At 57.2% G+C, this 23,369-nt stretch overlaps 11 protein-coding genes across 11 annotated transcripts; 7 read left to right on the top strand and 4 right to left on the bottom strand.

Moving 5' to 3' along the window:
* Positions 1 to 215: 215 nt before the first annotated feature.
* Positions 216 to 1,373, top strand: C7974DRAFT_320047 (DNA repair protein-like protein RAD51 1; the record flags this gene model as incomplete). Its single annotated transcript, XM_046138735.1, has 3 exons — positions 216 to 296; positions 355 to 434; positions 485 to 1,373. The coding sequence occupies 3 exons, from the start codon at positions 216 to 218 to the stop codon at positions 1,371 to 1,373; spliced, it is 1,050 nt and encodes a 349-aa protein (XP_045992538.1).
* Positions 1,374 to 1,570: 197 nt separating this feature from the next.
* C7974DRAFT_402888 (nucleoporin Nup120/160-domain-containing protein) lies at positions 1,571 to 5,702 on the top strand. Its single transcript, XM_046142766.1, has 3 exons — positions 1,571 to 4,453; positions 4,500 to 4,797; positions 4,848 to 5,702. Exons 1-3 carry the CDS (start codon positions 1,651 to 1,653, stop codon positions 5,392 to 5,394), a joined length of 3,648 nt encoding a protein of 1,215 aa, XP_045992539.1. The 5' UTR covers positions 1,571 to 1,650; the 3' UTR covers positions 5,395 to 5,702.
* Positions 5,703 to 5,943: 241 nt separating this feature from the next.
* Positions 5,944 to 7,286, top strand: C7974DRAFT_379817 (ubiquitin-conjugating enzyme/RWD-like protein; the record flags this gene model as incomplete). The annotated part of the gene is made up of 2 exons (XM_046140478.1): positions 5,944 to 5,946; positions 6,018 to 7,286. The coding sequence occupies 2 exons, from the start codon at positions 5,944 to 5,946 to the stop codon at positions 7,284 to 7,286; spliced, it is 1,272 nt and encodes a 423-aa protein (XP_045992540.1).
* Positions 7,287 to 8,235: 949 nt separating this feature from the next.
* C7974DRAFT_466043 (concanavalin A-like lectin/glucanase domain-containing protein) lies at positions 8,236 to 9,725 on the top strand. Its single transcript, XM_046146312.1, has one exon. It carries the CDS (start codon positions 8,548 to 8,550, stop codon positions 9,649 to 9,651), a length of 1,104 nt encoding a protein of 367 aa, XP_045992541.1. The 5' UTR covers positions 8,236 to 8,547; the 3' UTR covers positions 9,652 to 9,725.
* A 2-nt stretch (positions 9,726 to 9,727) lies between these two features.
* On the top strand, positions 9,728 to 12,204 carry C7974DRAFT_343665 (peptidase family M49-domain-containing protein). Its single transcript, XM_046139317.1, has 3 exons — positions 9,728 to 10,062; positions 10,110 to 11,117; positions 11,169 to 12,204. Exons 1-3 carry the CDS (start codon positions 9,926 to 9,928, stop codon positions 12,133 to 12,135), a joined length of 2,112 nt encoding a protein of 703 aa, XP_045992542.1. The 5' UTR covers positions 9,728 to 9,925; the 3' UTR covers positions 12,136 to 12,204.
* Positions 12,205 to 12,249: 45 nt separating this feature from the next.
* Positions 12,250 to 13,978, bottom strand: C7974DRAFT_366852 (Metallo-dependent phosphatase-like protein). Its single transcript, XM_046139860.1, has 3 exons — positions 13,716 to 13,978; positions 12,689 to 13,662; positions 12,250 to 12,629 (listed from the first exon to the last, which is right to left on the bottom strand). The coding sequence occupies exons 1-3, from the start codon at positions 13,870 to 13,872 to the stop codon at positions 12,438 to 12,440; spliced, it is 1,323 nt and encodes a 440-aa protein (XP_045992543.1). The 5' UTR covers positions 13,873 to 13,978; the 3' UTR covers positions 12,250 to 12,437.
* Positions 13,979 to 14,115: 137 nt separating this feature from the next.
* Positions 14,116 to 16,459, top strand: C7974DRAFT_442934 (Smg-4/UPF3 family-domain-containing protein). Its single transcript, XM_046145426.1, has one exon. The coding sequence runs from the start codon at positions 14,472 to 14,474 to the stop codon at positions 16,374 to 16,376; it is 1,905 nt and encodes a 634-aa protein (XP_045992544.1). The 5' UTR covers positions 14,116 to 14,471; the 3' UTR covers positions 16,377 to 16,459.
* Positions 16,460 to 17,452, bottom strand: C7974DRAFT_442938 (uncharacterized protein; the record flags this gene model as incomplete). The annotated part of the gene is made up of 2 exons (XM_046145427.1): positions 16,460 to 17,326; positions 17,381 to 17,452. The coding sequence occupies 2 exons, from the start codon at positions 17,450 to 17,452 to the stop codon at positions 16,796 to 16,798; spliced, it is 603 nt and encodes a 200-aa protein (XP_045992545.1). The 3' UTR covers positions 16,460 to 16,795.
* Positions 17,453 to 18,080: 628 nt separating this feature from the next.
* Positions 18,081 to 20,474, bottom strand: C7974DRAFT_55987 (uncharacterized protein). The gene has a single exon (XM_046146857.1). It carries the CDS (start codon positions 20,303 to 20,305, stop codon positions 18,212 to 18,214), a length of 2,094 nt encoding a protein of 697 aa, XP_045992546.1. The 5' UTR covers positions 20,306 to 20,474; the 3' UTR covers positions 18,081 to 18,211.
* Positions 20,475 to 20,593: 119 nt separating this feature from the next.
* On the top strand, positions 20,594 to 21,704 carry C7974DRAFT_402897 (uncharacterized protein). Its single transcript, XM_046142767.1, has one exon. It carries the CDS (start codon positions 20,829 to 20,831, stop codon positions 21,657 to 21,659), a length of 831 nt encoding a protein of 276 aa, XP_045992547.1. The 5' UTR covers positions 20,594 to 20,828; the 3' UTR covers positions 21,660 to 21,704.
* Positions 21,705 to 23,366, bottom strand: C7974DRAFT_402898 (MT-A70-domain-containing protein). Its single transcript, XM_046142768.1, has 2 exons — positions 23,230 to 23,366; positions 21,705 to 23,168 (listed from the first exon to the last, which is right to left on the bottom strand). Exon 2 carries the CDS (start codon positions 23,154 to 23,156, stop codon positions 21,813 to 21,815), a length of 1,344 nt encoding a protein of 447 aa, XP_045992548.1. The 5' UTR covers positions 23,157 to 23,168; positions 23,230 to 23,366; the 3' UTR covers positions 21,705 to 21,812.
* Between the last annotated feature and the right edge of the window lie 3 nt (positions 23,367 to 23,369).

Genomic DNA, 23,369 nt, shown 5'->3' on the forward strand with positions numbered 1-23,369 from the left:
TCATGTCCTATGGATCGCAGTATAGCGTTGTTGCCTGCAGCCAAATCCGCCCGTGAGAGGGATTTGTCATGGTCATGTGAGTTCGCGTTTGCGCTAAAATGACAGTGGCAAGACGCGACTTTCCACCCGCATCTCTGCATCTCATCATCCACTTACTTTCCTGTACAAGTGCACTGCACAACCTCAAGTTTCCTGGTATCAAGATCGCATATAATATGAGTACCGAAGAGCAGCAATTCGACGATGAGAGTCAGATGGGAGGGCCTGGTGCCCCCACACCCATATCGGCGCTCGAGGTATGCTACCTACGCTTCTCTGAAATCCGGGTGTAGACGATAGCTAACAACTGCAAAGGGCGTAAATGGTCTGACTGCGCGCGACATAAAGCTTGTGGTCGAAGGTGGATACAACACTGTCGAGTCGATTGCTTATACGTGAGTCAAGGCCTACAATGCGTACTGACCCCGCCGCTAAGAAAATGTAGACCCCGACGAGCGTTGGAGCAGATCAAAGGCATTTCAGAACAAAAGGCATCGAAGCTGCTTGCTGAAGCATCCAAACTTGTACCGATGGGTTTCACAACGGCGACCGAGATGCACCAGCGGCGGAGCGAGCTCATCTCAATCACGACTGGATCAAAGCAGTTAGACACGTTGTTGGCTGGCGGCATCGAGACAGGTTCCATTACAGAGATTTTCGGCGAATTCAGGACAGGGAAGAGTCAGATCTGCCATACTTTGGCAGTGACATGCCAGCTGCCCTTCGACATGGGTGGTGGCGAAGGCAAATGCCTATACATCGATACCGAAGGCACTTTCCGTCCTGTACGCTGTTTAGCAGTGGCGACTCGATTCGGTTTATCTGGCGAGGAAGTATTGGACAATGTGGCATACGCGCGAGCGTACAACTCCGACCATCAGCTTGAGCTGCTCAACCAGGCTGCGCAGATGATGACCGAGACGCGATTCTCCCTGCTCATTGTCGACTCAGCAACATCTCTGTATCGGACAGATTTCTCCGGGCGTGGAGAGCTTTCAAGCCGACAGACACATCTGGCAAAATTTATGCGAACATTACAGCGCCTTGCCGACGAGTTTGGAATTGCCGTAGTCATCACCAATCAGGTTGTCGCGCAGGTCGATGGAGGGCCAAGCGCCATGTTCAACCCAGATCCCAAAAAACCGATCGGAGGAAACATCATCGCCCACGCAAGTACAACACGTCTCAGTCTAAGGAAGGGCAGAGGAGAGACCCGAGTTTGCAAGATCTACGACAGTCCTTGTCTGCCCGAGAGCGACTGCTTATTTGCGATCAACGAGGACGGCATTGGCGATCCCAAGGAGAAGGATCTCGAAGAGAGAAACAATAGATAGTTGGCTCGTGAAGGAGCTGTGTTGTGTTTTCTACTTTTGCATGTTTCAGCATAGGGCGGCGCTTCTGATTCAGCGATAATGATATGGATGTCTTTATGTATTGCACTTGGACCCAATGGTGATGCGCGTTGAAGTGCTGGCCTGTGCGCGAGCTACTTCGTACGAGAGCGCATCTTTTGTTTGCTTGAAGCTGCATCTCCGCGTTCACCGCAGCCCCACCGTGCACAACCTCGATCGCTTGCGCGCATTGCCAGCGAAACCCTCATATGCGAGCAGGATGGTCAAGAACGGAGGCGCCTGTCTCTACAAAGAGGCGCGGCTGAACATCGAGCCTGCCTTTCCTGGATCGACCGTCTCGTTCACACTCCCGGCGCACTCGACCTCGACGTTCGGCACGCGCACTGCTGCAAAGCGCGCCATTGTCACAGAACAGTATGCCGACCAGGACGAAGAGTCGTTTACGCGCCGTCACCTGGCCGCAGACGGCTCGATGTTCTTTCGACACCACCACGACTATCCCCGCGCTTTTCTTTGGCGCGTCTTAGACAACAGGAAAATTCTCGAGATTCAAGCCGCCGATCTCGATCACGATTCGAGCCACGGCTTCGAGGCCAATCTGACGCTTCTGCTGAAGTTTCCGTCGCCGATCCGCCCGTTCTGTGTCGCATTCGCAGAACCCAACGACCGAGATGCGCTCACTGTATTCGCCATCACCACCGCGAACGAGCTCTACACCATCACTATCCACCGCGACTTCTTCACAACTCTCGCTGCCTCGGAGCAGGAGATCGAGAACTGGTGCAAGACATCAGAGCCAGTGCTGTTCAGCGGCCGCATTCCGTACCGGCTCGAGAGCATCGCCGTGGACGATCTCCTCGTGTCGCTCGACGATGGTGCCGTCTGCCGCCTAACATGGGATAGGGACAACAAAGTGTGGGACGGCTCGCGATACCAGAACAGCAATTGGTCGGTCCGTGGGCTCCTGTCATGGAAAGCACAGCCGACAATCAGATTCGACAATGCAGAATTTGCCGTCTCTGCCGCTGCCGCTGTCGCGCTGTCTCCGGATAAGCAGCACATCCTGGCCATTTCTTTGGACTATACGCTACGAGCCTGGAATGTTGCCTCGGGAAAACCAGGGGCCCAGACCGACCTGCTGGGTCGAACAGACCGCACGTTGGAAATGGTCAATGGTAACAGCAATGGAAATGGCTCATACCTCATTGGACCTGCACAGTCGAAGCTCATGGCGGTTCTTGATATCCCAGGCGGTGTTGAGGGCGCCAACTACCATGTCGTCTCGTACTCGCCAAAGCAACACCAGTTTAGATTCTGGGGCGTACGTGATGGTGACGATATGCACAACGGCATTGTCGACGTTCAGCCGCTCGTCGAGTTTGTACCTCCTATCGATGAGCTCATGAACACAACTGTGTGGTCCATGGAAGAGTTCCATGTTATACCCGGCCCGGCTGGAACTTGGAGGGGAACTGAGCTATGGATCCGCGCAAGGTCTGGCCCGAGCAGCAGGGTCTATCAGCTGAAGTTTGACCTTCACGACGAGCCCGATAATCTGGAACGAGTATGGAAGAACGAGTGGGTTTCTGTCGACGCAGGCCCGCTGACGGTAGAAGGGCTGAAACGTAGTCCGACCTTCCCAGATCAGCAAGATACCGCTCATGATGATGTTGACGTATCGGGGCAATGGCTTGACTTTCTGTTCTATCCAGGACGTTTCACAGTCGCCACATTAGAGACCGCACTGAACATCTTTGCGAGAAGCATCGACCGAAAGCGGCCAAGCAGGGGAATTAGCACAGGTTCACTGAAGGAGCGCATATGTGGTGCGGTATCCCTGCTCGCAGGCAAGGTGCCCCATGGTGCTCGCGACGCTGATACATTCGGTGATGCCGTTTGTGCACAATGGCAAGCATTCTACGGCTTGGTCAAAGAATTACATAAACGCAGAGGGGAGTCTTTGTCACTCGTATACGATGCAGAGACATCTATGCCGTGGTTGATTTTGAGCGATTACGTTTCCGCAATTCGCACTTGCAGCGAGCTGGAGCTTACGACACTAAACGCAACAGCGCTGACCAGCACTCAACCCCTGGCGGGTCCTCTTTCCAGAGCTCTGGATAGATCGACACCTGATGTGGCTCGGCTTCTCAATGCTGCATCTTCTTTTCGACGAAGGCTTCCTTCCTTTGTGCAGCGTCGCGTTGAACGTCAGCTGGAAGCCGATGCGCTGCAAAGTCGTTCACTCACAGTCATCGATCGCATGGAGTTGATTGAATCGCAGAGCGAGCTCGTACAACATGTATCAGACGAAGATCTGGCAATCATTGTCGATGAACTTGGCACCGAAATCAAAGACCTCAGCACGGAAACTTTTCTTCAGGCCATCCACATATTGGCTTACGAAGAGCAAGGACGACCCAACAATCGGAAGCAGCTTGCACGCTTCGGTCTTAACGCATTGTTGCGGGTATCGCAAGAAACTCTCGAGCGAGATTATCACGCAGTGCTAGACCTGTTGGTACTTTTGCTCGTCATGTTCGTCGAGCTTGAAGGGGAGACACCAGAGGGATTTGACGCATCCGAGGTATTTGTGGAGCTGGCAGCGCAATTCAGGGACTATATGACCGTGTCATGGCTGGCCCGAACAGTTTGGTCACATCAAACGTCCACAGGGCCTGCCTCGGAGGCCGTGAATCGAACACTGAGTGAGAATTTGAAGACAGGCAAGAAGCTTCCGATAACTCAGACGGTGATGGAAGGAATTTATGGTATCCGATTCTTCGACTTGCCTCTACCAAAGGGTCTAAAGGCTGGCCAGCTGACCTATTGGGGCCGCGCTTGGGTGGCCTCAATGTTTAGGGAGGAATCTCTATACGATTCTGTCGTCGAGGACAACATGGGCATCTTACTCTATCAGAAAGAATATGACTTGGCCTTAGACTTCGCCAAGTTCCTTACCGACGGCAACTGGGCTACCTACCTCAAGGCCCGGTTGCACATCGCTCTTGGCGAAAACGCTATTGCCTCTGTCTATTTCCACAAAGTGGCATACACACTTGGTAGGTCTCCATGAAAGATCCCAAATCTTGGTGCTAATGACAACAGCATTGGGCATGTTCAGCGTCGAAGACGCCGACTCCGCTGGCCTTGTGTCTGAAACTGACCGTAACCTGTTCTCAGAAGGACTAGCGAAGTACTACAGTCATATTGTAGGTTTGTTCGAGAAAGTGAAAGCCTACTCATATGTAGCCGAGTTCGCACAATCAGGTCTCAGATCATTGACAGGCCGAGAGGACCAGGAGACTAAAACGGAGCTTCTTCAACGCTTGTTCAGCGCGTCCATTCAAACGGCAAGGTACCAAGCAGCGTACTCAGCGATGACGCGGCACAGCGATACAGCCTTGTAAGCGCGAGTTTCCTTGTGCATAAACTCTCTACTAATTGTGCCTACAGAAAACACTCGTCTCTCCAAACTCTGATAACCTCGATGGTGGGGCAATCGCAAGCCGCAGCCCTGCTCAAGTTCCCTTTCGTCGGCTTATCAGACGAAGTAGACATGACTTTAACATCATTGTGCCACAAAACCTTGAATCTGGCATCCGGACCTCCATATCATCAAATCCTGTACTCTTTCCGCGTTTCGCGCAACAACTTCCGCGGTGCGGCATCTATCCTATATGAACGACTCCAGCGCCTCAAAACAACGTCATCGAAGTTTCAAGACCCCGCAGACGAATCATTGATACAAGGCTACCTGATGATCATCAACACGCTCTCGTCGGTCAACAAAGAAGATGCATACATCCTAGCGGAGCAGAAAATAGACGAGACTGGGCCGCCGCAATGGGGCTTAGGGAAAGCTAAGAAGTTGCTGAAGAGGCAGATTGTCACGCTCGACACTCTGAGAAAGGAATACCAGGCTGAGCTTGACCGGATAGCAGTGATCGAGAGTGGCCACTTTCCCTTTGTAGATCCGGCGGACGACATGGACATTCTATGATTGTAAGATGATTGCAGCGCGGCGTTACGGTATTCGAGACATACATGGCAGGCTGGAGATTGTGGGTAGCATTTGGCAACTTGAACGATAAGGAACGTAGCGAACTAGATGTGCGTTCGAGCTTGCCCTTGGGTGACGCCTGGTTTGTGGAAATCCTGCACTGCAGCTGCAAGACTAGGAACAACGAATTTACAGCATCAACAGGAAGCTTCTTTGTTAGTGATGTTGTGCTGAAGTAGAGGTGCTAAGTCGTCAGTGGCAAGCCTATTGGCTGTGCTAAAGACGGCTTTAAAACGCTAAGACGCGACTTGGTCGTGTGGTTGCGGTACGAAGCGACGGGGACGCGACGTTTGGACTGCGCGTTCCCACGCTAAGTTTAGCGCGGTGGGCGGACGCGCCTGGTGAGCTGGTGAGGGCGGCAGGCGTCTGTTGCGGGCGCGAAGAAGCTGTTGCTACGAGCTCGGGCGACAACAAACTGCCTGGGCGATCTCAATTCTGAGCGCCCCAAGTCTCTGCGCTAATGGACAGACGACAAGACTGCGTGTTGCAATGGTAAGCTTCTGTCCTGACTATGCCATGTCCTCACTCTTCGGCTACTTGCGCCTGCTGATGCCGCTGCCCAGAACTCCAAAACACTCAGGCGTCTCGCAGGCGACCATGGCTCCCTGCACACAGCTGGCCTGCCACCAAACTACCTGTTCCCCTCCAACACAGACCTGTCCGCCGACCTGACTTCCCTCGATGTCCTGCTCTGCGGCCCCGTCGGCACGCCGTATGCGCACGGCGTCTGGCGACTGCACCTCGACATACCACCCACATACCCTGCAGCTGCTCCCACAGCCTTCTTCCGCACAAGATGTTGGCACCCGAACGTCGACGAATCCACAGGCGCCGTCTGCGTAGAAACCCTCAAGCGCGACTGGAGCAGCACGCTCAAGCTACGAGACGTGCTTGTGACCATATCGTGTCTTCTTATACAGCCGAATCCGGCGAGTGCGCTCAACGAAGAGGCAGGCAAGCTCGCAAACGAGGACTGGGCTGGGTTTTGTCGGCGTGCGAAGCTCATGACTGAGATTCACGCTGCTGCCCCGGGTGGCCTTGCGAAGGAGATCAGGGAAGCTCAGATGCGCGGAGAAGAAGAAGACCCAGAGCTGGCAGAGAAGGAGCCGAGACTTGAAACCCGGGGCAAGGGCAAGGAGCGTGTCAGGCTCACACCTCCAGCGTCTTCAAAAGTACAACGCGCACCGCTCGTCGAAGATGAAGAGAATAAGCAGCACCGAGGACGTTCAGGGCAGTCTGAGAGCGATGAGAGCGACTGGATACCCAGGCCAACAAGGTCGCCTATCAAAGTTCCTGGACCTAAATACGAGAAACACACGTTTGGTATTCGCGGCTTGAATCCTAGTGTATCCCTTGATGATGAAGCAAAGCGAGCTGCGCCCGTGAGCTCGCAGGCCGGAGGAGCTATCGCTGCAGAGCTCCAGAAGAGTGGCTCGTTTACGACAATGACTTCAAGACGCACGACACATCCACAGACATCTTTAGTCATACCCATATCTCCCAATATCGCTACTTCACAAGAAGCCACAACTGCCGTACCGGAGTTGCTCAAATACTCACATACGAGTCCTTTCTCGGTCACTCAGCCAGACAACCAGCAAGATCCGCTTCTCACAGAACTCTCCTTTACTTGGGCGAATACGGAGGTCCAACGCGGAACTGGCGTGACGAGAAATATCGAAAGTCGGCATTCTATCAGGAAGAGATCGGCAGGGGAAGACTTTGAGCGTAAAAGGGAGTGGGAGCTGAAACGCTTCCAAAAGGCAGGATGCGATCTGAAAAGATACAATCGTGGAGATTTTGGGGCGCGGACAGGGATCGGACGGCTTTGAACACCCTCTATTTTGTTTCTTAGGCTGAACTCTGAGCAGTTCAAGCACAGCGACACTGGAGCTCGAGAAGTTTCATTGTGTTGCATGATATCGATGACAATGGCCTTAAGCACGCTATGTGTAAGTATGTCGTGCTCCTCTCATTCGTAGCAGTCCTCGATACCAATCGATCATCAAACCCTATACAGCCACAATAATATAGGTGGCATATGAATTGCCAGCACAACAGGGACTGGATTGGATTAACAGTAAGGCATCCATCACTTCTGGGTGCTAGGCGAGGAGTTGTGGTTAATGCTTATGTTGTCTATGGTGTAGTGGCTAGGGCAGAACCCCTGGTTGCTCATGGCGGACGAGGTGCAGACAGTATTGACAAGCTCGTGTAAGACGGAGTCTCCAGCTGCGGGCTCGTCATCAACAGCTCCTTTGACGAGCAGTCTCGTATTCAGGCAGGATGTCGCGTAACACAGCATTGTCATGATGCCAAGGTGTGCTGGTCGTTCTTAGACAGCAAAAGAATCTGCTCACCTGCTCATCGAATGTTTGGCTTTAGCTTTGGCGCTCTGTCCGTTGTGTTGGTGTTCTATTTTAGCATTAGCCTGCAGGAACTACCACCAGAAGCCACTAAAGGCCACCAAAGGCGTGATGGACTGTGGCTGGTGATGACCCCTGCAAATCTCTCCTCCTCGCCTTTCTGCGCACCCGCATTCCGAACTTAAAAGGCGCATTGGACTCTGGAGAGGGAACGACTTAACGCAACTATGACAAATGACATGCCTTCTAGTGTCCCTGTAATGGAGACATCCGGCTGCCGGCCTTGGCGATTCGCTCGAAGGCCGTCACAGCCGTCGTGAGGCTCGTGTCATGGACGCTAGGTTTCCAAATCGGCTAACTCAGGAGATCATTCTCGCATTGGTGGTCCAGATGCGCTGTGGCTGAGCCACTGATTTGGACGTCGAGGAAACGCGAAACACGCTGCAACTTTTACACATTGACGCTATTGAAAAGGCATGGGCGTATCCAGCCTGGCTCCCGTCTTAAGCGGCTGACTGCAGCAAAGACCTCGTATATGAGCTTACTGATCCCTCAGACTGCGTTTTGGTGTTCGTCAACTCTGTCACCGCAGTCCTTCTCGAGCGGCAACTCACTCTTTATGGCCTTGTGCAAGTGACATTCGCTTTGTCTGGTCTCTCGATTCTGATACTTTCACTTACATCTTAATTGCCTAATTACAATTTACACCGACCTCGTCAAGGCAGCCATGCCTTCTTTTACTCGACTGGGGCTCTCGCTCTTACCCCTCACCGCTGTCGCTGTCGCAACGAGCCCGTACGCGTCTTCGAAGAACGAGACACCAAAAGACAACAATGCAGACTGCAACTGTTATGTTGTTTCATCTGGTGCCGACTCGAGCACTCCTGAGTACTTCCAGTACTACCGCTTCTACGACTTCCGCAACCTTCCTGGCGGCTTTTCTTCCCCACCAGCGCAGGTGAACAGCAGCGATGGGCTTGAGCCAACATGGCAGCCCGATCTGTTCAACAGCGATGACTGGAAATACGACTGGGGCCTACAGAATTGGAGCAAGCCTGCTACCGCAGATTTCCCAGTTCCAATGTCCAATTCCTACGCAAACATCTACCTCGGCGAGGAAAACGATAGCAGCTACCTTGCGCTGCGCACATCGCGCGAAGCCGAGTACCAGTCGGCCGGCGAGATGGAGAATCAGCAGAAGAACCTTATGCATGTTTCAATGCGAATGTCCGGGCGTGTGGTGGGGGACAAGGGCGCTGTGGCTGGATTCTTTACTTTCATTGACGACAACAACGAGTCGGACATTGAGATCCTGACCCGCGACCCTGTCGACACGATCCGCTACACAAACCAGCCCGCTGTTGGGAAAGATGGCAACGAGGTCGCAGAGGCTTCGGTCACAAGCACTAACCTGCCCAGCTGGGAGGATTGGCAAACGCATCGTATCGACTGGCTGCCGAAGCACAGCTATTGGTACCTCAACGGCAAACAGGTCGCTGCAAACACATACTCGGTACCTAGAGAACAGAGCTACATGGTGCTGAACATGTGGAGCGACGGCGGAGAGTGGAGCGGAAACATGACCGAGGACCACTCGGCAGAGTTCCATGTGCAATGGATCGAGATGACTTTCAACACCAGCGGGTCATACGAGGGCAAGAACCAGAAGAGAGCCAGCAAGGGATGCGAAGTCGTGTGTAAGATCGATGATGTCAAGCAGGTTGGTACGCCAGAGGTCGTCAGTGTCAACAAAAGCGCTGCCGCTGCTGTGGGTGTGTCATGGGGACTGTTGGCTGTGGTTGGCATTGTTTCCGTATTCGCTGGATTTTAGTCATGTTCCGGGATTGGGCCTTATTTATGCATAGCGTGTCTTTTAGCATTTACATCGAGTATGAGCCGTTTTTCCAAGTGTTGCTGCCTTTGACTTGTTCCAGGCGCGAAGCGCAAATGTCATGAGACAGCAGGGGTCCTTAAGTCCGTGGACCCCGCATTCTGAAGCTCTACCAGCGGCTCTAGCTATTGTTCCTCCAGCCCCGCCGATCCGCCATAGCTAGTACCCCCCATTTGCCTCGGAATTGTCCAGAGGCCCTGCATCCAGCAACACCATGTCCGCTACCATAGACTCAGAGACTCTCAAACAGTACCTGGCCGACAGCCCGCCCACGGTTGTACCGCTCGCGATCAAGCCCCACTTCGAGGCGTTGACCGACAAGGAGAAGCTATATGCACACCACATCTCACTGTAGGACACTCGCGTACCTCACATACTGTGTGCTCATGTACCAACAGAGCCTGCTTTGCTGGCACGCGCATCGTGCTCCGCCAGCTGTCCCCCGAGTCCGAATCCATCTTCGATTTCATCGTCGCCCTGCACAAGCACAGCAAAGGCGACTATGACGCACTTGCCAAAGAGGCAGGTCTGTCGCAGGAGGAGGTCGAGGCGTATCTGAACTACGCCGCGCAGTTTCTCGGAAACCTCGGCAACTACAAGTCGTTTGGCGACTCCAAGTTCGTGCCACGTCTCGAGCCCAGGCAGCTCAAAGCGCTGGCAACGACATCCACGGAGGCGTTGGGATTCTACGACCAGTTCAAGGACGCTATATTCGCGGGCGACGATGTCGCAAAGCTTCACCTCGGATACCCCAGTGCAGGACATGTGTCGACGTACTATCCTGACTCGCCAACCATATCAAAAGAGGAGATTACCGGAGTGAGCGACTTCCTCGAGAGCAAGGGACTTTTGCCGGAGAACACAAGGATCAGAAAGAGGGACGGTGGGTTTGATGTCCTGATAGCTTCGGCGTTGAGCGACCCCACGTCTGAGCAGAGGGATCTGAAGGACAGTGAATGGACATTGGACGACGGGAAGAAGGTTAAGCTGGTGTTCGGCGACTACTCCAAGGAGATGGAGCTGATTGCGCACCACATCGACCAAGCCAAGAAATACGCTGCCAACGACAATCAGACGAAGATGATGGACGAGTATGCAAAGAGCTTCAGGACAGGTTCGCTGGAGGCATTCAAGGAAAGCCAAAGGGCGTGGATCATGGACAAAGGACCGACGGTCGAGTCTGATATTGGCTTCATCGAGACGTATCGCGACCCGCACGGCATTCGCGGCGAGTGGGAGGGATTCGTGGCCATGGTTAACAAGGAGCGAACCAAGGCGTTCTCCAAGCTGGTAGAATCTGCACCACAGTACATACCAAAGCTTCCCTGGGGCAAAGAGTTTGAGAAGGACAAGTTCCTGAGCCCGGACTTTACATCACTCGAGGTTCTCACGTTTGCCGGTAGCGGGTGAGTATTGAGAGTAACATGGCATTGAATGGGTTTGCTGACGCTGCACAGGATACCTGCGGGGATCAACATTCCCAATTACGACGACATCCGACAAAACGTCGGGTTCAAGAACGTGTCTCTCGGCAACGTCCTCAGCGCGAAAGCTGCCAACGAGAAGATCCCATTCATCAAAGACGAGCAACAGGCCCTCTACAAGGCGAACGCCGACCAGGCGTTTGAAGTACAGGTCGGCCTGCACGAGCTGCTCGGCCACGGCTGCGGCAAGCTGCTGCAAGAAACAGCGCCGGGCGAATTCAACTTCGACCACGACAACCCGCCCATCTCGCCCGTAACGGGGACGCCGATCCGCACGTGGTACAAGCCGGGCCAGACATGGGGCTCGGTCTTCGGCACCATCGCCGCCAGCTACGAAGAATGCCGGGCTGAATGCGTGGCCATGGCGCTGTCCTGCGAGTTTCCGATCCTGCAGCTGTTCGGCTTCGGCGACGGCAGCATCGACATCCACGGCCCGGCGGGCGACGTGCTGCACACGGCGTACCTGTCCATGGCGCGCGCAGGCATCGTGGCGCTCGAGTTCTGGGACCCCAAGAGCCGCAAGTGGGGCCAGGCGCACATGCAAGCGCGCTTCTCGATCCTGCGCACGTTTCTTAACGCCGGCGTCGAGTTCTGCGAGCTCGAGTGGAAGGAGGACGACTTGTCGGATCTGACGATCCGGCTGGAGCGCGACCGCATCCTCGATCTGGGGCGCGCGGCCGTCAACGATTATCTGCAGCGCCTGCACATTTTCAAGAGCACGGCCGACTACAAGCAGGCGAAGAAGCTGTACGACGACATTACCGACGTGGAGCCGTTTTACGAGAACCTGGTGCGGCCGGCGGTGTTGAGGAAGAAGGTGCCGCGCAAGGTGTTTGTGCAGGCCAACACCGTGGAGAAGGATGGGAAGGTGGAGTTGAGGGAATATGAGGCAGACGCAAAGGGGATGATTGCGAGTTATGCAGAGCGGGCGTATCTCTGAGTAGATGCAGATGATGAATGATGAGATGAAGAAATGACGGAGATAACAATATACAAGAAATCTTTCTTCACCACTGTCATCGTCGTGATTGTATCGTGATAGAAAAGCAGGAGATGAAGGATATGCAAATTTATTTCTTCATCATCATCGTGATTGTATCGTACAACGCAGCTATCTAAGGGGGTCAGTATAAAAGCGCAGTCATGTATTCAGCTCGGTGTCATGGACTCGTCTCGTCCATGTCGTGCCTGGGTATCCGTCGCGTCGCGTCACGTGGTACAAGTGCCATCTGCAGTGTCAGACTATAAAAAGTACTCTCCTCTCCCGCCGCGTCCAGCTGGCACGGCGCGGCGGTGGTCGGGGACGGCGCTGAAGATCTGGAATTCTTGCTTGAGGTCCTCGCCGAGGTTCATGATGGATGCGACGTTGCCGCAGCGGTAGCAGTAGTTGGGAGCGGACCATACGGTGACGACGTCCTTGTCCTTGAAGTGGTACTGGGCTTGTGTTAGGATGTGCTTGCTGTGTTGGTCGGCAGGGGGTAGAGAGTGCTCACCTTGTAGCCTTCGTTGACCAGCTGATGGGCTCGGGCGATGAGCTGCAGGCCGTTGACGTGGTTGAACTCGGACGACACCTTGTCTCCAAACAGCCAGCCGGCGCCTCGGGGGGACACGGCCCAGGTGTCGACGTCCTCGGGGTCACTCCAGACCAGATCGCAGAAGGCGCCTTCGTGGGGAATCTCCTGGGCGCGGGCCACGACGCGGATCTGGTCCAGTGTGCGGATCTCGGGCGACAGGCCGCCGTGCACGCAGAGAACCTTGCCGTCGACAATGGCGGCGAGGGCCAGGAAGTCAAAGACCTGGCAGCAGGCCTTCCACACGGAGGCGTTGCCGTACTTGGTCTGGCACTCTTCGTAGAAGCCGTAGACCTGGGTGATCTGGCGCGACTCGTGGTTTCCGCGCACGAGGGTGACTCGGTCCGGGAACCTGGCGGAGTTAGCGGGGCGGGCGAGGAGAGAGGCGGCGGGGGCGCACTTGGCCTTGAGGCACATGAGCAGGGTGAAGGTCTCCAGGCTGAAGTAGCCGCGGTCGACAAAGTCGCCCAGGAAGACAAAGTTCTGCTGGCCGTTGCCGACGACGGTGTTGCGGGTCGAGCCGGCGTCAGACATGGAGCCGGTGCTGCGGCGGTCGTGGACGCTCCTGCTGCGGCCGCGCGTCTCCTCCTCGTCGTCGTCAGCATCGCCGTCGTCGCCGTCGCCGCCCGGGGGGCTGGCAGGGCCGATGTAGTTGGGGTCGCGCTGGAAGCGGCGCTTCATCTTGCGCTTGACCTTGGGGTCTGTGATGCTGGTGGGCGGCTCGAGGTCGGCGGGGTTGATCTGGCTGGGCAGGGTGACGGGCGGGGCCTGGGGCGCCTGCGGGGTGTCGTTGGGCATGCCGCCGGCGACGCGGAAGAGCTCGAGCAGGTCGTAGAACTGGCCGTGGATGTCGCCGCACACGGTAACGGGGGTGCGCACGGGCTGGATGTTGGACTCTGGAGGCGCATCAGCGGGGGCGGGCAGGCAGGCGGGCAGGCGGGCGGCGCACCCTCCATCAGACACTCCTTGACGATCTCGCACAGGCGCTTCATGTCGGCCTCGGGCAGGTACTTGCACTGCTTGGCCTGCTCGAGCCACTCGTCGGGGCCGGCGCCCTTTGCGAGGCGCGCGGGGCCCGGCTGGGGGACGTCGCTGTCCTTGGGCATGGCGGGGGCGAGGGCCGGCGGCGGCGCGTGTGGGAGTCGAGCAGGCGGGGGTCCAGCGGCAGACCAGCGTCGAGGGGCGGGGACAGGCCGGCGTCGTGTGACGGAGACGGGCGAGGCGGGCGAGCGTGACGTCGCGGCGCGGTGCAATGGGTGGGGGCGGAGCTCGGGCGGCCGTGGAGGCACGGCGAGCGGCTGCGACGAGCACAGTGTGGCGCACCCTGCCCGCCCTCGCGTGTAGTAGCCCTGCCTTGTAGCCCTACGCGCCTGCGCGCTGCCCGCGTCACTGCCCCCAGCGAGATAGCGAGCCCCCACCGCACGACGGCCAGCGCAATCGGCACGACGCCCTGCGCACCCACGGTTCGACACCAGCGCATCCACGGTTCGACACCAGCGCCGCCACGGTTCGACACCAGCGCAACCACGGCACAACCCCAGCGCAATCACGGGCACGACTGGCCTGGCACCGCGCAGCACATCACCCACGCTGGCCGACGCACCACGCACCACGCCTCACGCATCACGCACACTCGCCGAAGCACTGCGACTGCTGGTACCACCACCGCCGCCCGCCAATTCATACCCACACCCACCCACCCTCGATGGCCCCCCAGGCCGGCGTCAACGGCGTCCTGCCCGTCGCCGTCCTGCAGCGCAACCCACCCGCCCCGGCCCAGCGCAACCCACCTGCTCCCGCCCAGCGAACCGCCCCCGCCCCGTCCCCGCGCGGCCCCAAAGCTGCCCAGCCCCGCCTGAAGCTCGTCCTGCGCCGCCTGGCCCCGGGCCTGACCAGGGCCGAGTTCGAGGCCGCCCTCGCCGACGAGTGGGCCGCCGGCGCCGGCCGCGTCGACTGGTTCAGCTACCGCAAGGGCCGCGTCTCCAAGGATGCCGCCAAACCCTCGCGCCCGTCGCGCGCCTACTTCCACGTCCTCAAGCCCGAGTTCGTGCCCCAGCTCGGCGACCACGTCCGCACCCTCGCTTTCCACGATGCTGCCAAGTCGTGGCAGGACCCCGCCCTCGTCGGCCTGCCGACCCTCGAGTTCGCCCCGTACCCCAAGATGCCCGGCGGCCGCCGTCGCAACGACAACCGCCAGGGCACCATCGACCAGGACCAGGACTTCAAGGACTTCCTCGAGAGCCTGACCAATCCCATCACCAAGCCGCCTGCCCCGGAAGCCGACCACGCCAAGGACGTCAAGGTGAAGACAACCCCGCTGATTGAGGCCCTGCGTGAGAAAAAGGCAAACAAGGAGAAGCCAGCCGGCAAGGGGCGCAGCGGCCGTGGAGAAAAGGACCTTGCTGCCGAGAAGAAGCTGCTTGCGAAGCCGGGCAAGGAGAACGGCCCTGTCGCCGGAGACAAGTCCCGCAAATCAGCCAAGCCAGACAAGGCCCAAGCGACCAAAGACGCTGTCAAGATTCTGAACAAGGAGGCCCTGGCCTCGAAGAATGCGAATGCTGCTGCCGACAAGGCCTCTGCCAGCCCGGCTCCGGAGCGCAAACGCGCCAACGTCGCTCTTGCAAAGTCAATGCTCCAGCGTGATCTTGGTGTCGGCCCTGGTCCTGCTCCCAACCGTCGCCGTGGGACAAAGCGAGAGGCTGCGGGCGTCGACACTGCCGCTCCAGCAAAGGATGCACCCGCGTCGGAGCCAAAGCCCAAGGAAACACCCGCTGCCCAGCATGCTGCGCTTCCGGCTGACAAGGCCGCCCAAGCGTCGCAGAAGAAGGAACGCCCGACTCGCGCCGAGCGCAGGGCATTCAAGGCCTCTCTAGCAGACACCACCAACGGCAGGCCTGCTACAAGCGATGCCAAACCTCAAGCTACTGGCAAGGCATCGGCAACACCATCACCCCAGATTCTGAAAAAACCCCAGCCTGCACAGACACCAGCACCCAAGGGCCCAGCAACATCACGTGCTCCGCCTACCGAGCCTGCTGCGACAAGGACGACATCCACGCCCGTCAAGGCACAGACCCCAGCTCCCGCCGCTGCTGCAAGGTCGACGCCATCTCGTCCAGTCCCCGACGCAACCAGCAAGCAGGCGTTCCTCAAGCACGCCAATCCTTCCCAGGGCATCACGGAGCCGTTGATCGAAGAGGCGCTCAAGGTCTTTGGTGCGCTCGACAAGGTCGAGATCGACAAGCGCAAGGGATTCGCATACGTCGACTTTGCAGAGCCCGACGGTCTACGCAAAGCCATGGCCGCTAGTCCTATCAAGATTGCCCAGGGCGCTGTACAAGTGCTTGAACGCAAAGCTCCTGTTGCCAGGGGCCCGCGCTTCAACCCGCCACCCCAAGGTCCGCCCCACGGTACACCTCAGGGACCGCCCCATGGTCCGCCTACAGGACCAGCTCGTGGCGGCCGTGGCGGCTTTGCACCTCGGGGACGTGGCCGTGGAGGAGCCCGAGGAGGGTCGAATACCGCTGCCGCTCCGGCTCCAGCCTCTGCCGCACCTGCTGCTGCAGCTCCTCCTGCGGCCCCTGCAAGTGCAGTCGGACACGCCACATGAGCTTCCACGACATCTGTTCAATATGGTCAACCAGGTGCTTGCTGCAAGCATGAGCCATCTCAGCTGAAGCAGAAAGCGCTCTGACATTTAGGCAATATACCTACGAAGAGCCGACGCTACACGCCCAGCTTCACATCGAAATCGCGTCATTAGCAACCACGAGGTATGTCTTCATTGCAACATGGTTTGCAAGCGGCGATTCAACGGGAGACGTGGCACACCACAGTGGCCTCGCCAGAGAGGCACGATAGCGCAGCATGCCTCAGAGCCAGCGCCAGCCTCATCGACCAGCAACTCGGCACGATAGAGCCCACACAAACCAGCCCACAGCAGCTTTTAAGCACATAGTATAGAAGAACAACACCCTTCAATTGCTACCCAACACGTCTCCTCTTTGCCTAGCCGCGCGTGCGTGTCCCCTAACGCTTGCCCCAAGTGACCTCTGTGCTCGGCTTGCCCAGCTCGATTGTGGAACCAGGCTTCACATCAACAATATCGCGCTTCCCCCAGATAACCTCAGTGCTCGGCTTGCCCAGCTCGATTGTCGAGCCTGGCTTGATGTCGACGATATCTCGTTTGCCCCAGGTGGTCTCAGACGATGGTTTGCCCAGTTCAATCGTCGAGCCCGGCTTGACATCAACAATATCACGTCTGCCCCAGGTAGTTTCCGAGCTCGGTTTGCCCAGGCCGATGGTCGAGCCTGGCTTCACATCGACGATATCGCGCTTCCCCCAGATGACCTCCGTGCTAGGTTTACCCAATTCAATCGTAGAACCCGGCTTCACATCAATGATATCGCGCTTGCCCCAGGTAGTTTCTGAGCTTGGCTTACCCAGTTCAATCGTAGAACCGGGCTTCACATCGACAATATCGCGCCTGCCCCATGTAGTTTCCGAGCTCGGTTTGCCAAGCCCAATCGTCGCGTCCGGGCTGGCGTCGACGAGCTGCGGCTACCAGCGTCAACACAGCGTCAGCGCAGGGGAAGGGGGGAAGGGGCTGTGTACCTCTGGCGCCGTGAGCGGGAGCGCGTGGGTCAGAGCCGCGAAGGCGGTTGCTGCGAGAAGGGCGGGGCGCATGGTGGTGTTGTCTGTTGTGGCGATTCAGTGCTGGAGTGATGGATACTGATGCTGATGCTGATACTGATGCTGATGCTGAACCTGATACTACTATTGATACTGATACTGATACTGCCTCGTGCGGACACCAGACGCTCATATACCCATCGCCAGCCCTTGCCAACCTCTACACAACAACCCGCTCAGGGTTCTGGACCCGGCGGCGGACAGGGGAGTCTGGGTAAAGCGTGGTGCGAAGGCTGCACATATCGCGACGAGACGTGACTGGACGACTGCCGTGGCATCTGCAGGCCGCGGTGCTAACGGTTGGGTATTGTAGGCATATGCCTGTTCATAGCAGAATCTCGGTTGAGAAGTGTAAGCCCATTGCCAGACACTTTCCCAGACCCTTACTTCTCCGGACAGTTCGTCGAACCTGACCTCCACTGTACCATGTGAATTAAATGTACTGCCGTCGGTGCGACGACTACATGTGGAAGGTGTTCGCATGGCGGACATGGACAAGCGAGGACCATGTGTTTATACTTCGTACAGTGCGGCTAAATGGATATTGCCTTGGCTCGACCAGGGCCTGTCCACGCCTCAGCCCTACTCCGACTACCTAATATACACTGGTACACATACTATACTGTACAGATAAAGTCTAGACCTACACTCCTTCTCCATGCAAAGGTATATCAAATAAACGACCCCGTCTCATGCAAACCAAAACGCCGTCCCATGCTTCCGTAGGTCGTGCCGTGCACATAGTACCAGCGCTCATGTCTTTGGCTCTTCCGGCTCCTCGCCAAACTCGGCTTGGAGCCATTTCTCCCAGGCCTCCTCGGACGCTGTAGGGTCTGGCTCTGCTCCGACAGGCGCACTCGTCATCGCTGTCAGCCAGTCATGGGCCTCCGGCTCTTTTGGCCGTTCTCCAAACTCGGCTTCGACCCAGGAGGCCCATGTCTCGGTAGCGTCCGTTGCTTTCTGCTCCGACACCTCCACAGGAGTGCTATCGTCCCAATTACTTAGGTTGTCGACCATCATATCGTCGTCTCCCTCTACGATTGGTTGTCCGTAGATTAGATCATCAATATTCAATTCTGGAGTGGCACCCTGCTCTGGCGTTTGGTAGTCTTGAGCAAAGCCGGATACTGCGATGAGTAGGTTGTCTGCAGCCCAGGCCGGGGACAGGCTCGTTCTCTTGGCTCGTTTTATCGCGCGAGTGATGATGGCGTGCCGGTCGTGGCCCCCATTCGCAATCTCCTTCAGCAGCTGGTTAAATGCACTTGTGTTGCCCGTCACAGAGCCCAAGCAAAGCATGTATTCGTACGCCTTGGCCATGTCTAGTGGCTTTGCCGTGTCTTGGATGCTTTTGATTTCAGCCCAGACGTATACACCACCCTGCCAGTCGGCTCGGCGGATGCAGTCGCCTAGCAACCGTCTGAGGCCAGCCATGTCGAGGCCCCAGCCGTCGGATTTCATCTCGTAGTATACATCTAGAGCGCGCTCAAAGCCAGCAAACTTCAGCACGCCACCCATCAGACCATCGAACACCGTAGGTGTAGGATACACCTTTTGAAAGACCTTCATTTTGCCTCTGCGAATGAGACGGCCCTGGCTCGCTTCGTTGATAGTGATGTCCGGGGTTGCGAGCATCAGTGTATCAGTGGCACCTCGCATCCATGCCACGAACTCCGAGAACTCGTCTGCACGATTTTCGGATATGTAGTGGCTCAGGATGTAGCGCAGTGTGATCTCGTTAGGACGTATCTTGGAGCCAAGACATGCGCGGATGACATGCTCCACCATCTCGGGACGGCGCCATCGTCTGAAGCCGGCAATGAGGATGTTGAATGTTTGCACGTCTGGTGGAGCCGAGGACACAAAAAGATTGTGGCAGATCTTGGCCAGTGGGACTGCAGCTTCGTTGTCGTCCTTGCGATCCTGTGAATCGTGGTGTAGGAGCTGTTTCAAATTGAGGTTCAGGCGCTGGGCGATTTGGTGGAAGTCGCCGTCGGCGTCCTGGTGATAGCGCGGAACGGCGGGCTGATTTGGATAAATATCGGCAAGCACGTCGTCGTCGACGATAGTATCGACCGGTCTCATCTGCATGCGCCAGTAATGGCCAAAGATGTTCTCTCGCGCTTTTATGGCTTGGCTGGGGCCGAAAGCAATAACGAACTTGATGTGCGGCGACAGGCCGGGAAGCGGCTGGCGCGGGGTGCGGATGTAGTGCAAGAGCGAGTGGATGAGCATGGCCACGCTCAGCTCCTGTATGGCGAGCTTCTTCCACGTGTGTCGGCGGCGCATGGCGGTCAGGCGGGCCCTGTCGGGAGCCCACAGCGACTGCGGCGGGAGGTTATAGGGATTGACGCGGTGGCCCGTGTTCGCAGGCCACTGGAGCTGCTGCATGCCCGGGTGCCGCGAGTCCCAGCGCAGCTCCTCCCAGGCGCCGTGGGGGTCGTCGTAGGCGCGCGAGTGCATGCGGTGGAACAGCCGCTGGTCGTCGGCAAGGTCCATGCCCGCGACGCGCGCAACGCGGGCCCAGTCCAGGTCGCCTGGCAGCCCTTCGAGCGGCGTGTGGGGGATGGACTCGAGCGCCGCCTGGCCACGCAGCTGCAGTGGCTGGGCCAGCGGGCGCTCCAGAGCCTCCTGCAGCGACGCGATGGCTGCTTCCCACAGGCGCCCGCTGACCGGCCCCTGCGCGTCGACGGCCGCGGCTGCGGCGGGGCTGCTTGTGTGGACGTTGGCGGACGTTGGCGGGCGACACGGGCGCCGCAGGCCTCGCGGGCCATGGTGCGCCGCCGCACGGCTGGCAATGGCGCGTCGGCAGGATCCCGGGGTCCGCGTTGCCCGGGACCAGAGAGCCATGATTGCTACCGGCGCATGCTGGACCGCGTGCGGACCGGCGGCGGTGCGGATCGCGGGGCGAGGGGCGCTTCGACGCACTTTGGGGACGGTCGCGGCGGGCGCGGCGGGCACGGCGGTGGACCGAGCAGCGTCGAGCGAGCGGCCGGGTGGCAGGTGAGCAATGCGCGGGTGACTGCGACTGCAAGATTATCGTGTCATCGGAGCTGTCCAAAAATCGCCGACCGCGCCAGTCTTGGCGTTCGCCGTCCCCGCGGGCATCTCTGGCCAGGGTCCTAACCAGCTGCAGCAAGTGCGGCTTACTCAGCAACCAATCTCCAAAATATCGCAACCTGGTCCAAGCATTGAAACCAAATCTGTCAAGAGATTAGTATAGAAGAGAAAAGAATCTAAGCTGGAAACTTGTGAACACCTCAGCGTGCACCGCCAGACACCACCGCCAAAATCCGCCTGGCCCGCCGCGTCTCCTCCTTCTCCTCCGCATTGGGACTACTATATCTCCAGCAGACCATAGACAGCCGCCATCATGCCAAAGTTCTACAGTTCCCTGAACAGCGACCACGTTGACTTCATCAACGCCCAGCCCCTCTTCTACGTTGCCAGTGCGCCCTGGGCCGGAGACCACATCAACATCTCCCCAAAGGGACAGCCCTCACAGACCTTCTCCATCCTCGGCCCCACCACAGTCGCCTACCTTGACGCTACTGGCCACGGATGCGAGACCATCGCCCACGTCAACGAGAATGGGCGTGTAACGCTGCTCTTCAGCTCTTCAGGACTCGAGGCCAAGACCCTGCGGCTGTTCTGTGTCGGCCGTGTCGTGGAGAAATGGGACCACCACTTCAACCAGCTGCGTGCCAAGATGGCGTCCGAGAATGGTGATACCGTCGACATCACTGGTGCCCGTGCCATTATCGTCCTGCAGATCAAGAAGGTGCAGACGAGTTGTGGGTTCGGCACACTCCCCGGCGTCGCCGATGGCGACGCAACAGCTTTCGCCGACCACGAGGACGACAAAGATGGACGTGAGACGCTCGAGGCTTGGGCCGCGAAGAAGATTGAGAGGAGGGAGATGATGGATTTCCAGAAGCTAAACAACTCTAGGAGTATGGATGGACTGCCGGGACTGAAGAGCGCAAGGTCGGCCCTTGACGAGAACATCGCCGTCGAGGACACGAAGGCGTGGCTCAGGAAGGTCTCGAGGCAATGGGATGCAGTGCTATTAGGCATCGGGCTTGGCTTCATCATCATGATCATACTCGGCCTGATAGACTTCATCCACATCGACCCTAGATTCCTGACGCATATTTTGAACTTTCAAAAGAAGCAGATGGGTTACAGTCACGATGAACTGTAGAGGACACTGATTGTGCAGTACTGGAATTACAAAACTTGTTTGAATACTATTATATTGTAATTACCAACTTTTTGTCGAAAAGTTTACGAACCCCATGAGGGTTTCCAGAGCCTCATAGTAGGACTATGCTGGCATACGTTCGCGCCCCAACGCCTAGTGCGTGTTTGGGTGCTTGGCCCAATAAACGTCCGAGTTGTACTTCAGCACCTCATTTCCCCAGGACATCCAGCCAGCAACAAGGTAGCGGGCAAAAACTTCAAGCGCATTGTAGTCAGTAGGATCTGGCATATACGGCTCCAGCAATGCCTTGAGACTTGGCTTCCGTGAATGGACATCCGGCACTGCAGCAATCACCCTTTTTCGGGGTTTTGGTGCATGGGTCATCGTGGTCCATGAGTTCGGGGCTGCTCGTCCTAACAGTAGTACCTCGTACGGCTTGCGCATTACGTCGTCGATGTCAAACATCGGCTCTCCTTTGGTAGTTGTCTTGACCCAGATCCACTCCTCGATCAGTCCCACGTTCCACGTCTCGAACAGTCCTCCTGCACCGAGCACGTGGTCTCGCAGAGCTGGTTTGTTTGTGATCCAGATGCCGACAAGAGCGTTGTTCTCGATGTAGCTATCAAGATCCATCCTGTGTAGCATGTTCTTCAAGTACGGCATGCCTCCGATCTGCTCGTATACTCCCTTACGCTTAGCCGACCGGTTGGGCCATGGTGGATCCAATAGTACCAGGTCAAAATGTCTTGGGAGGTCGTGCTTGTCCGTGATATCGCGAAAGGAAGAACGGAATAATTCTGGATGATCGCAGTCTCCGAGGAAAGAGGCGGAAAGAGGCGGTACTGTAAAGTGATAGGCACAAGTCTCCCCCATATCCTCGGTTGTAGCGCGGGCGATGGTCAGGTTCAGGGACTGCCCTTCTGCGTTGTAGAATGCCGGCAGTGATCCTGAGGTGGAAGCCTGCTGTATAGTGGCACCCCCAGGCGCAGAAAGCGACACGATCCAGGGTTGTGTATTACTTCCGGCAGCCGTGGATTGAACCTCTGGTGCACCTAGAGAAGCCATCATCACTTGGAAGTCTGACAAGCTCTCTACTTTGCTCTCTTCACCAGCGACCCACTCTCGAAATCGAGACCCCAGCTCTCTCTCCACTTCATCAGGTCCCGTTGCACCTTTTCCAGGTGTCGGCAGATGAGGCAATACCTGTCGGGGAGCGCACCAGAATCCAGGAACGTGAGCTTTGATATCGAGTAATGCTTGCTCGATCAATGACCTGTACTGCTCATGACGAACTATGTCGACGGACGAGATAGCCGTGTTTTGGCTTGCCCTAGATCGGCATCCTTCCTTTGGCGGAATTGGCTCCTCTAGCGGTGGAGTGGACAGGAGCGTTCCGGAGCGGCCCTGAGCAATGGCAATAGATGTGGGAATGTCGATGAGCGTGATCTCACCGTCCACACTTTGGTAGATTATGGCACTCGGCTGCGCGTGCACCATTGCGAGGCAGGTCTTGGGCGCATACTGTAAGCAGCACGCGAGAGCGAGGCGAGGAGCAGCAAATTTTACTTACGCTGTCACCGCCTGGAGTGGCGGCGTCTCACCTTTGCCTACTCTACAGCTCGCAAGCAGCTCCTCTCATTCACGTGGAGGATCTTGGACTGCGGACCAGGCGCGTGAATGCAACTTTGCGCCAGGATGTCGCGCTCGTGT

This window comes from Boeremia exigua (assembly GCF_020726555.1).
Source record: "Boeremia exigua strain MPI-SDFR-AT-0100 chromosome Unknown C7974scaffold_12, whole genome shotgun sequence".
NCBI lineage: Eukaryota > Fungi > Ascomycota > Dothideomycetes > Pleosporales > Didymellaceae > Boeremia > Boeremia exigua.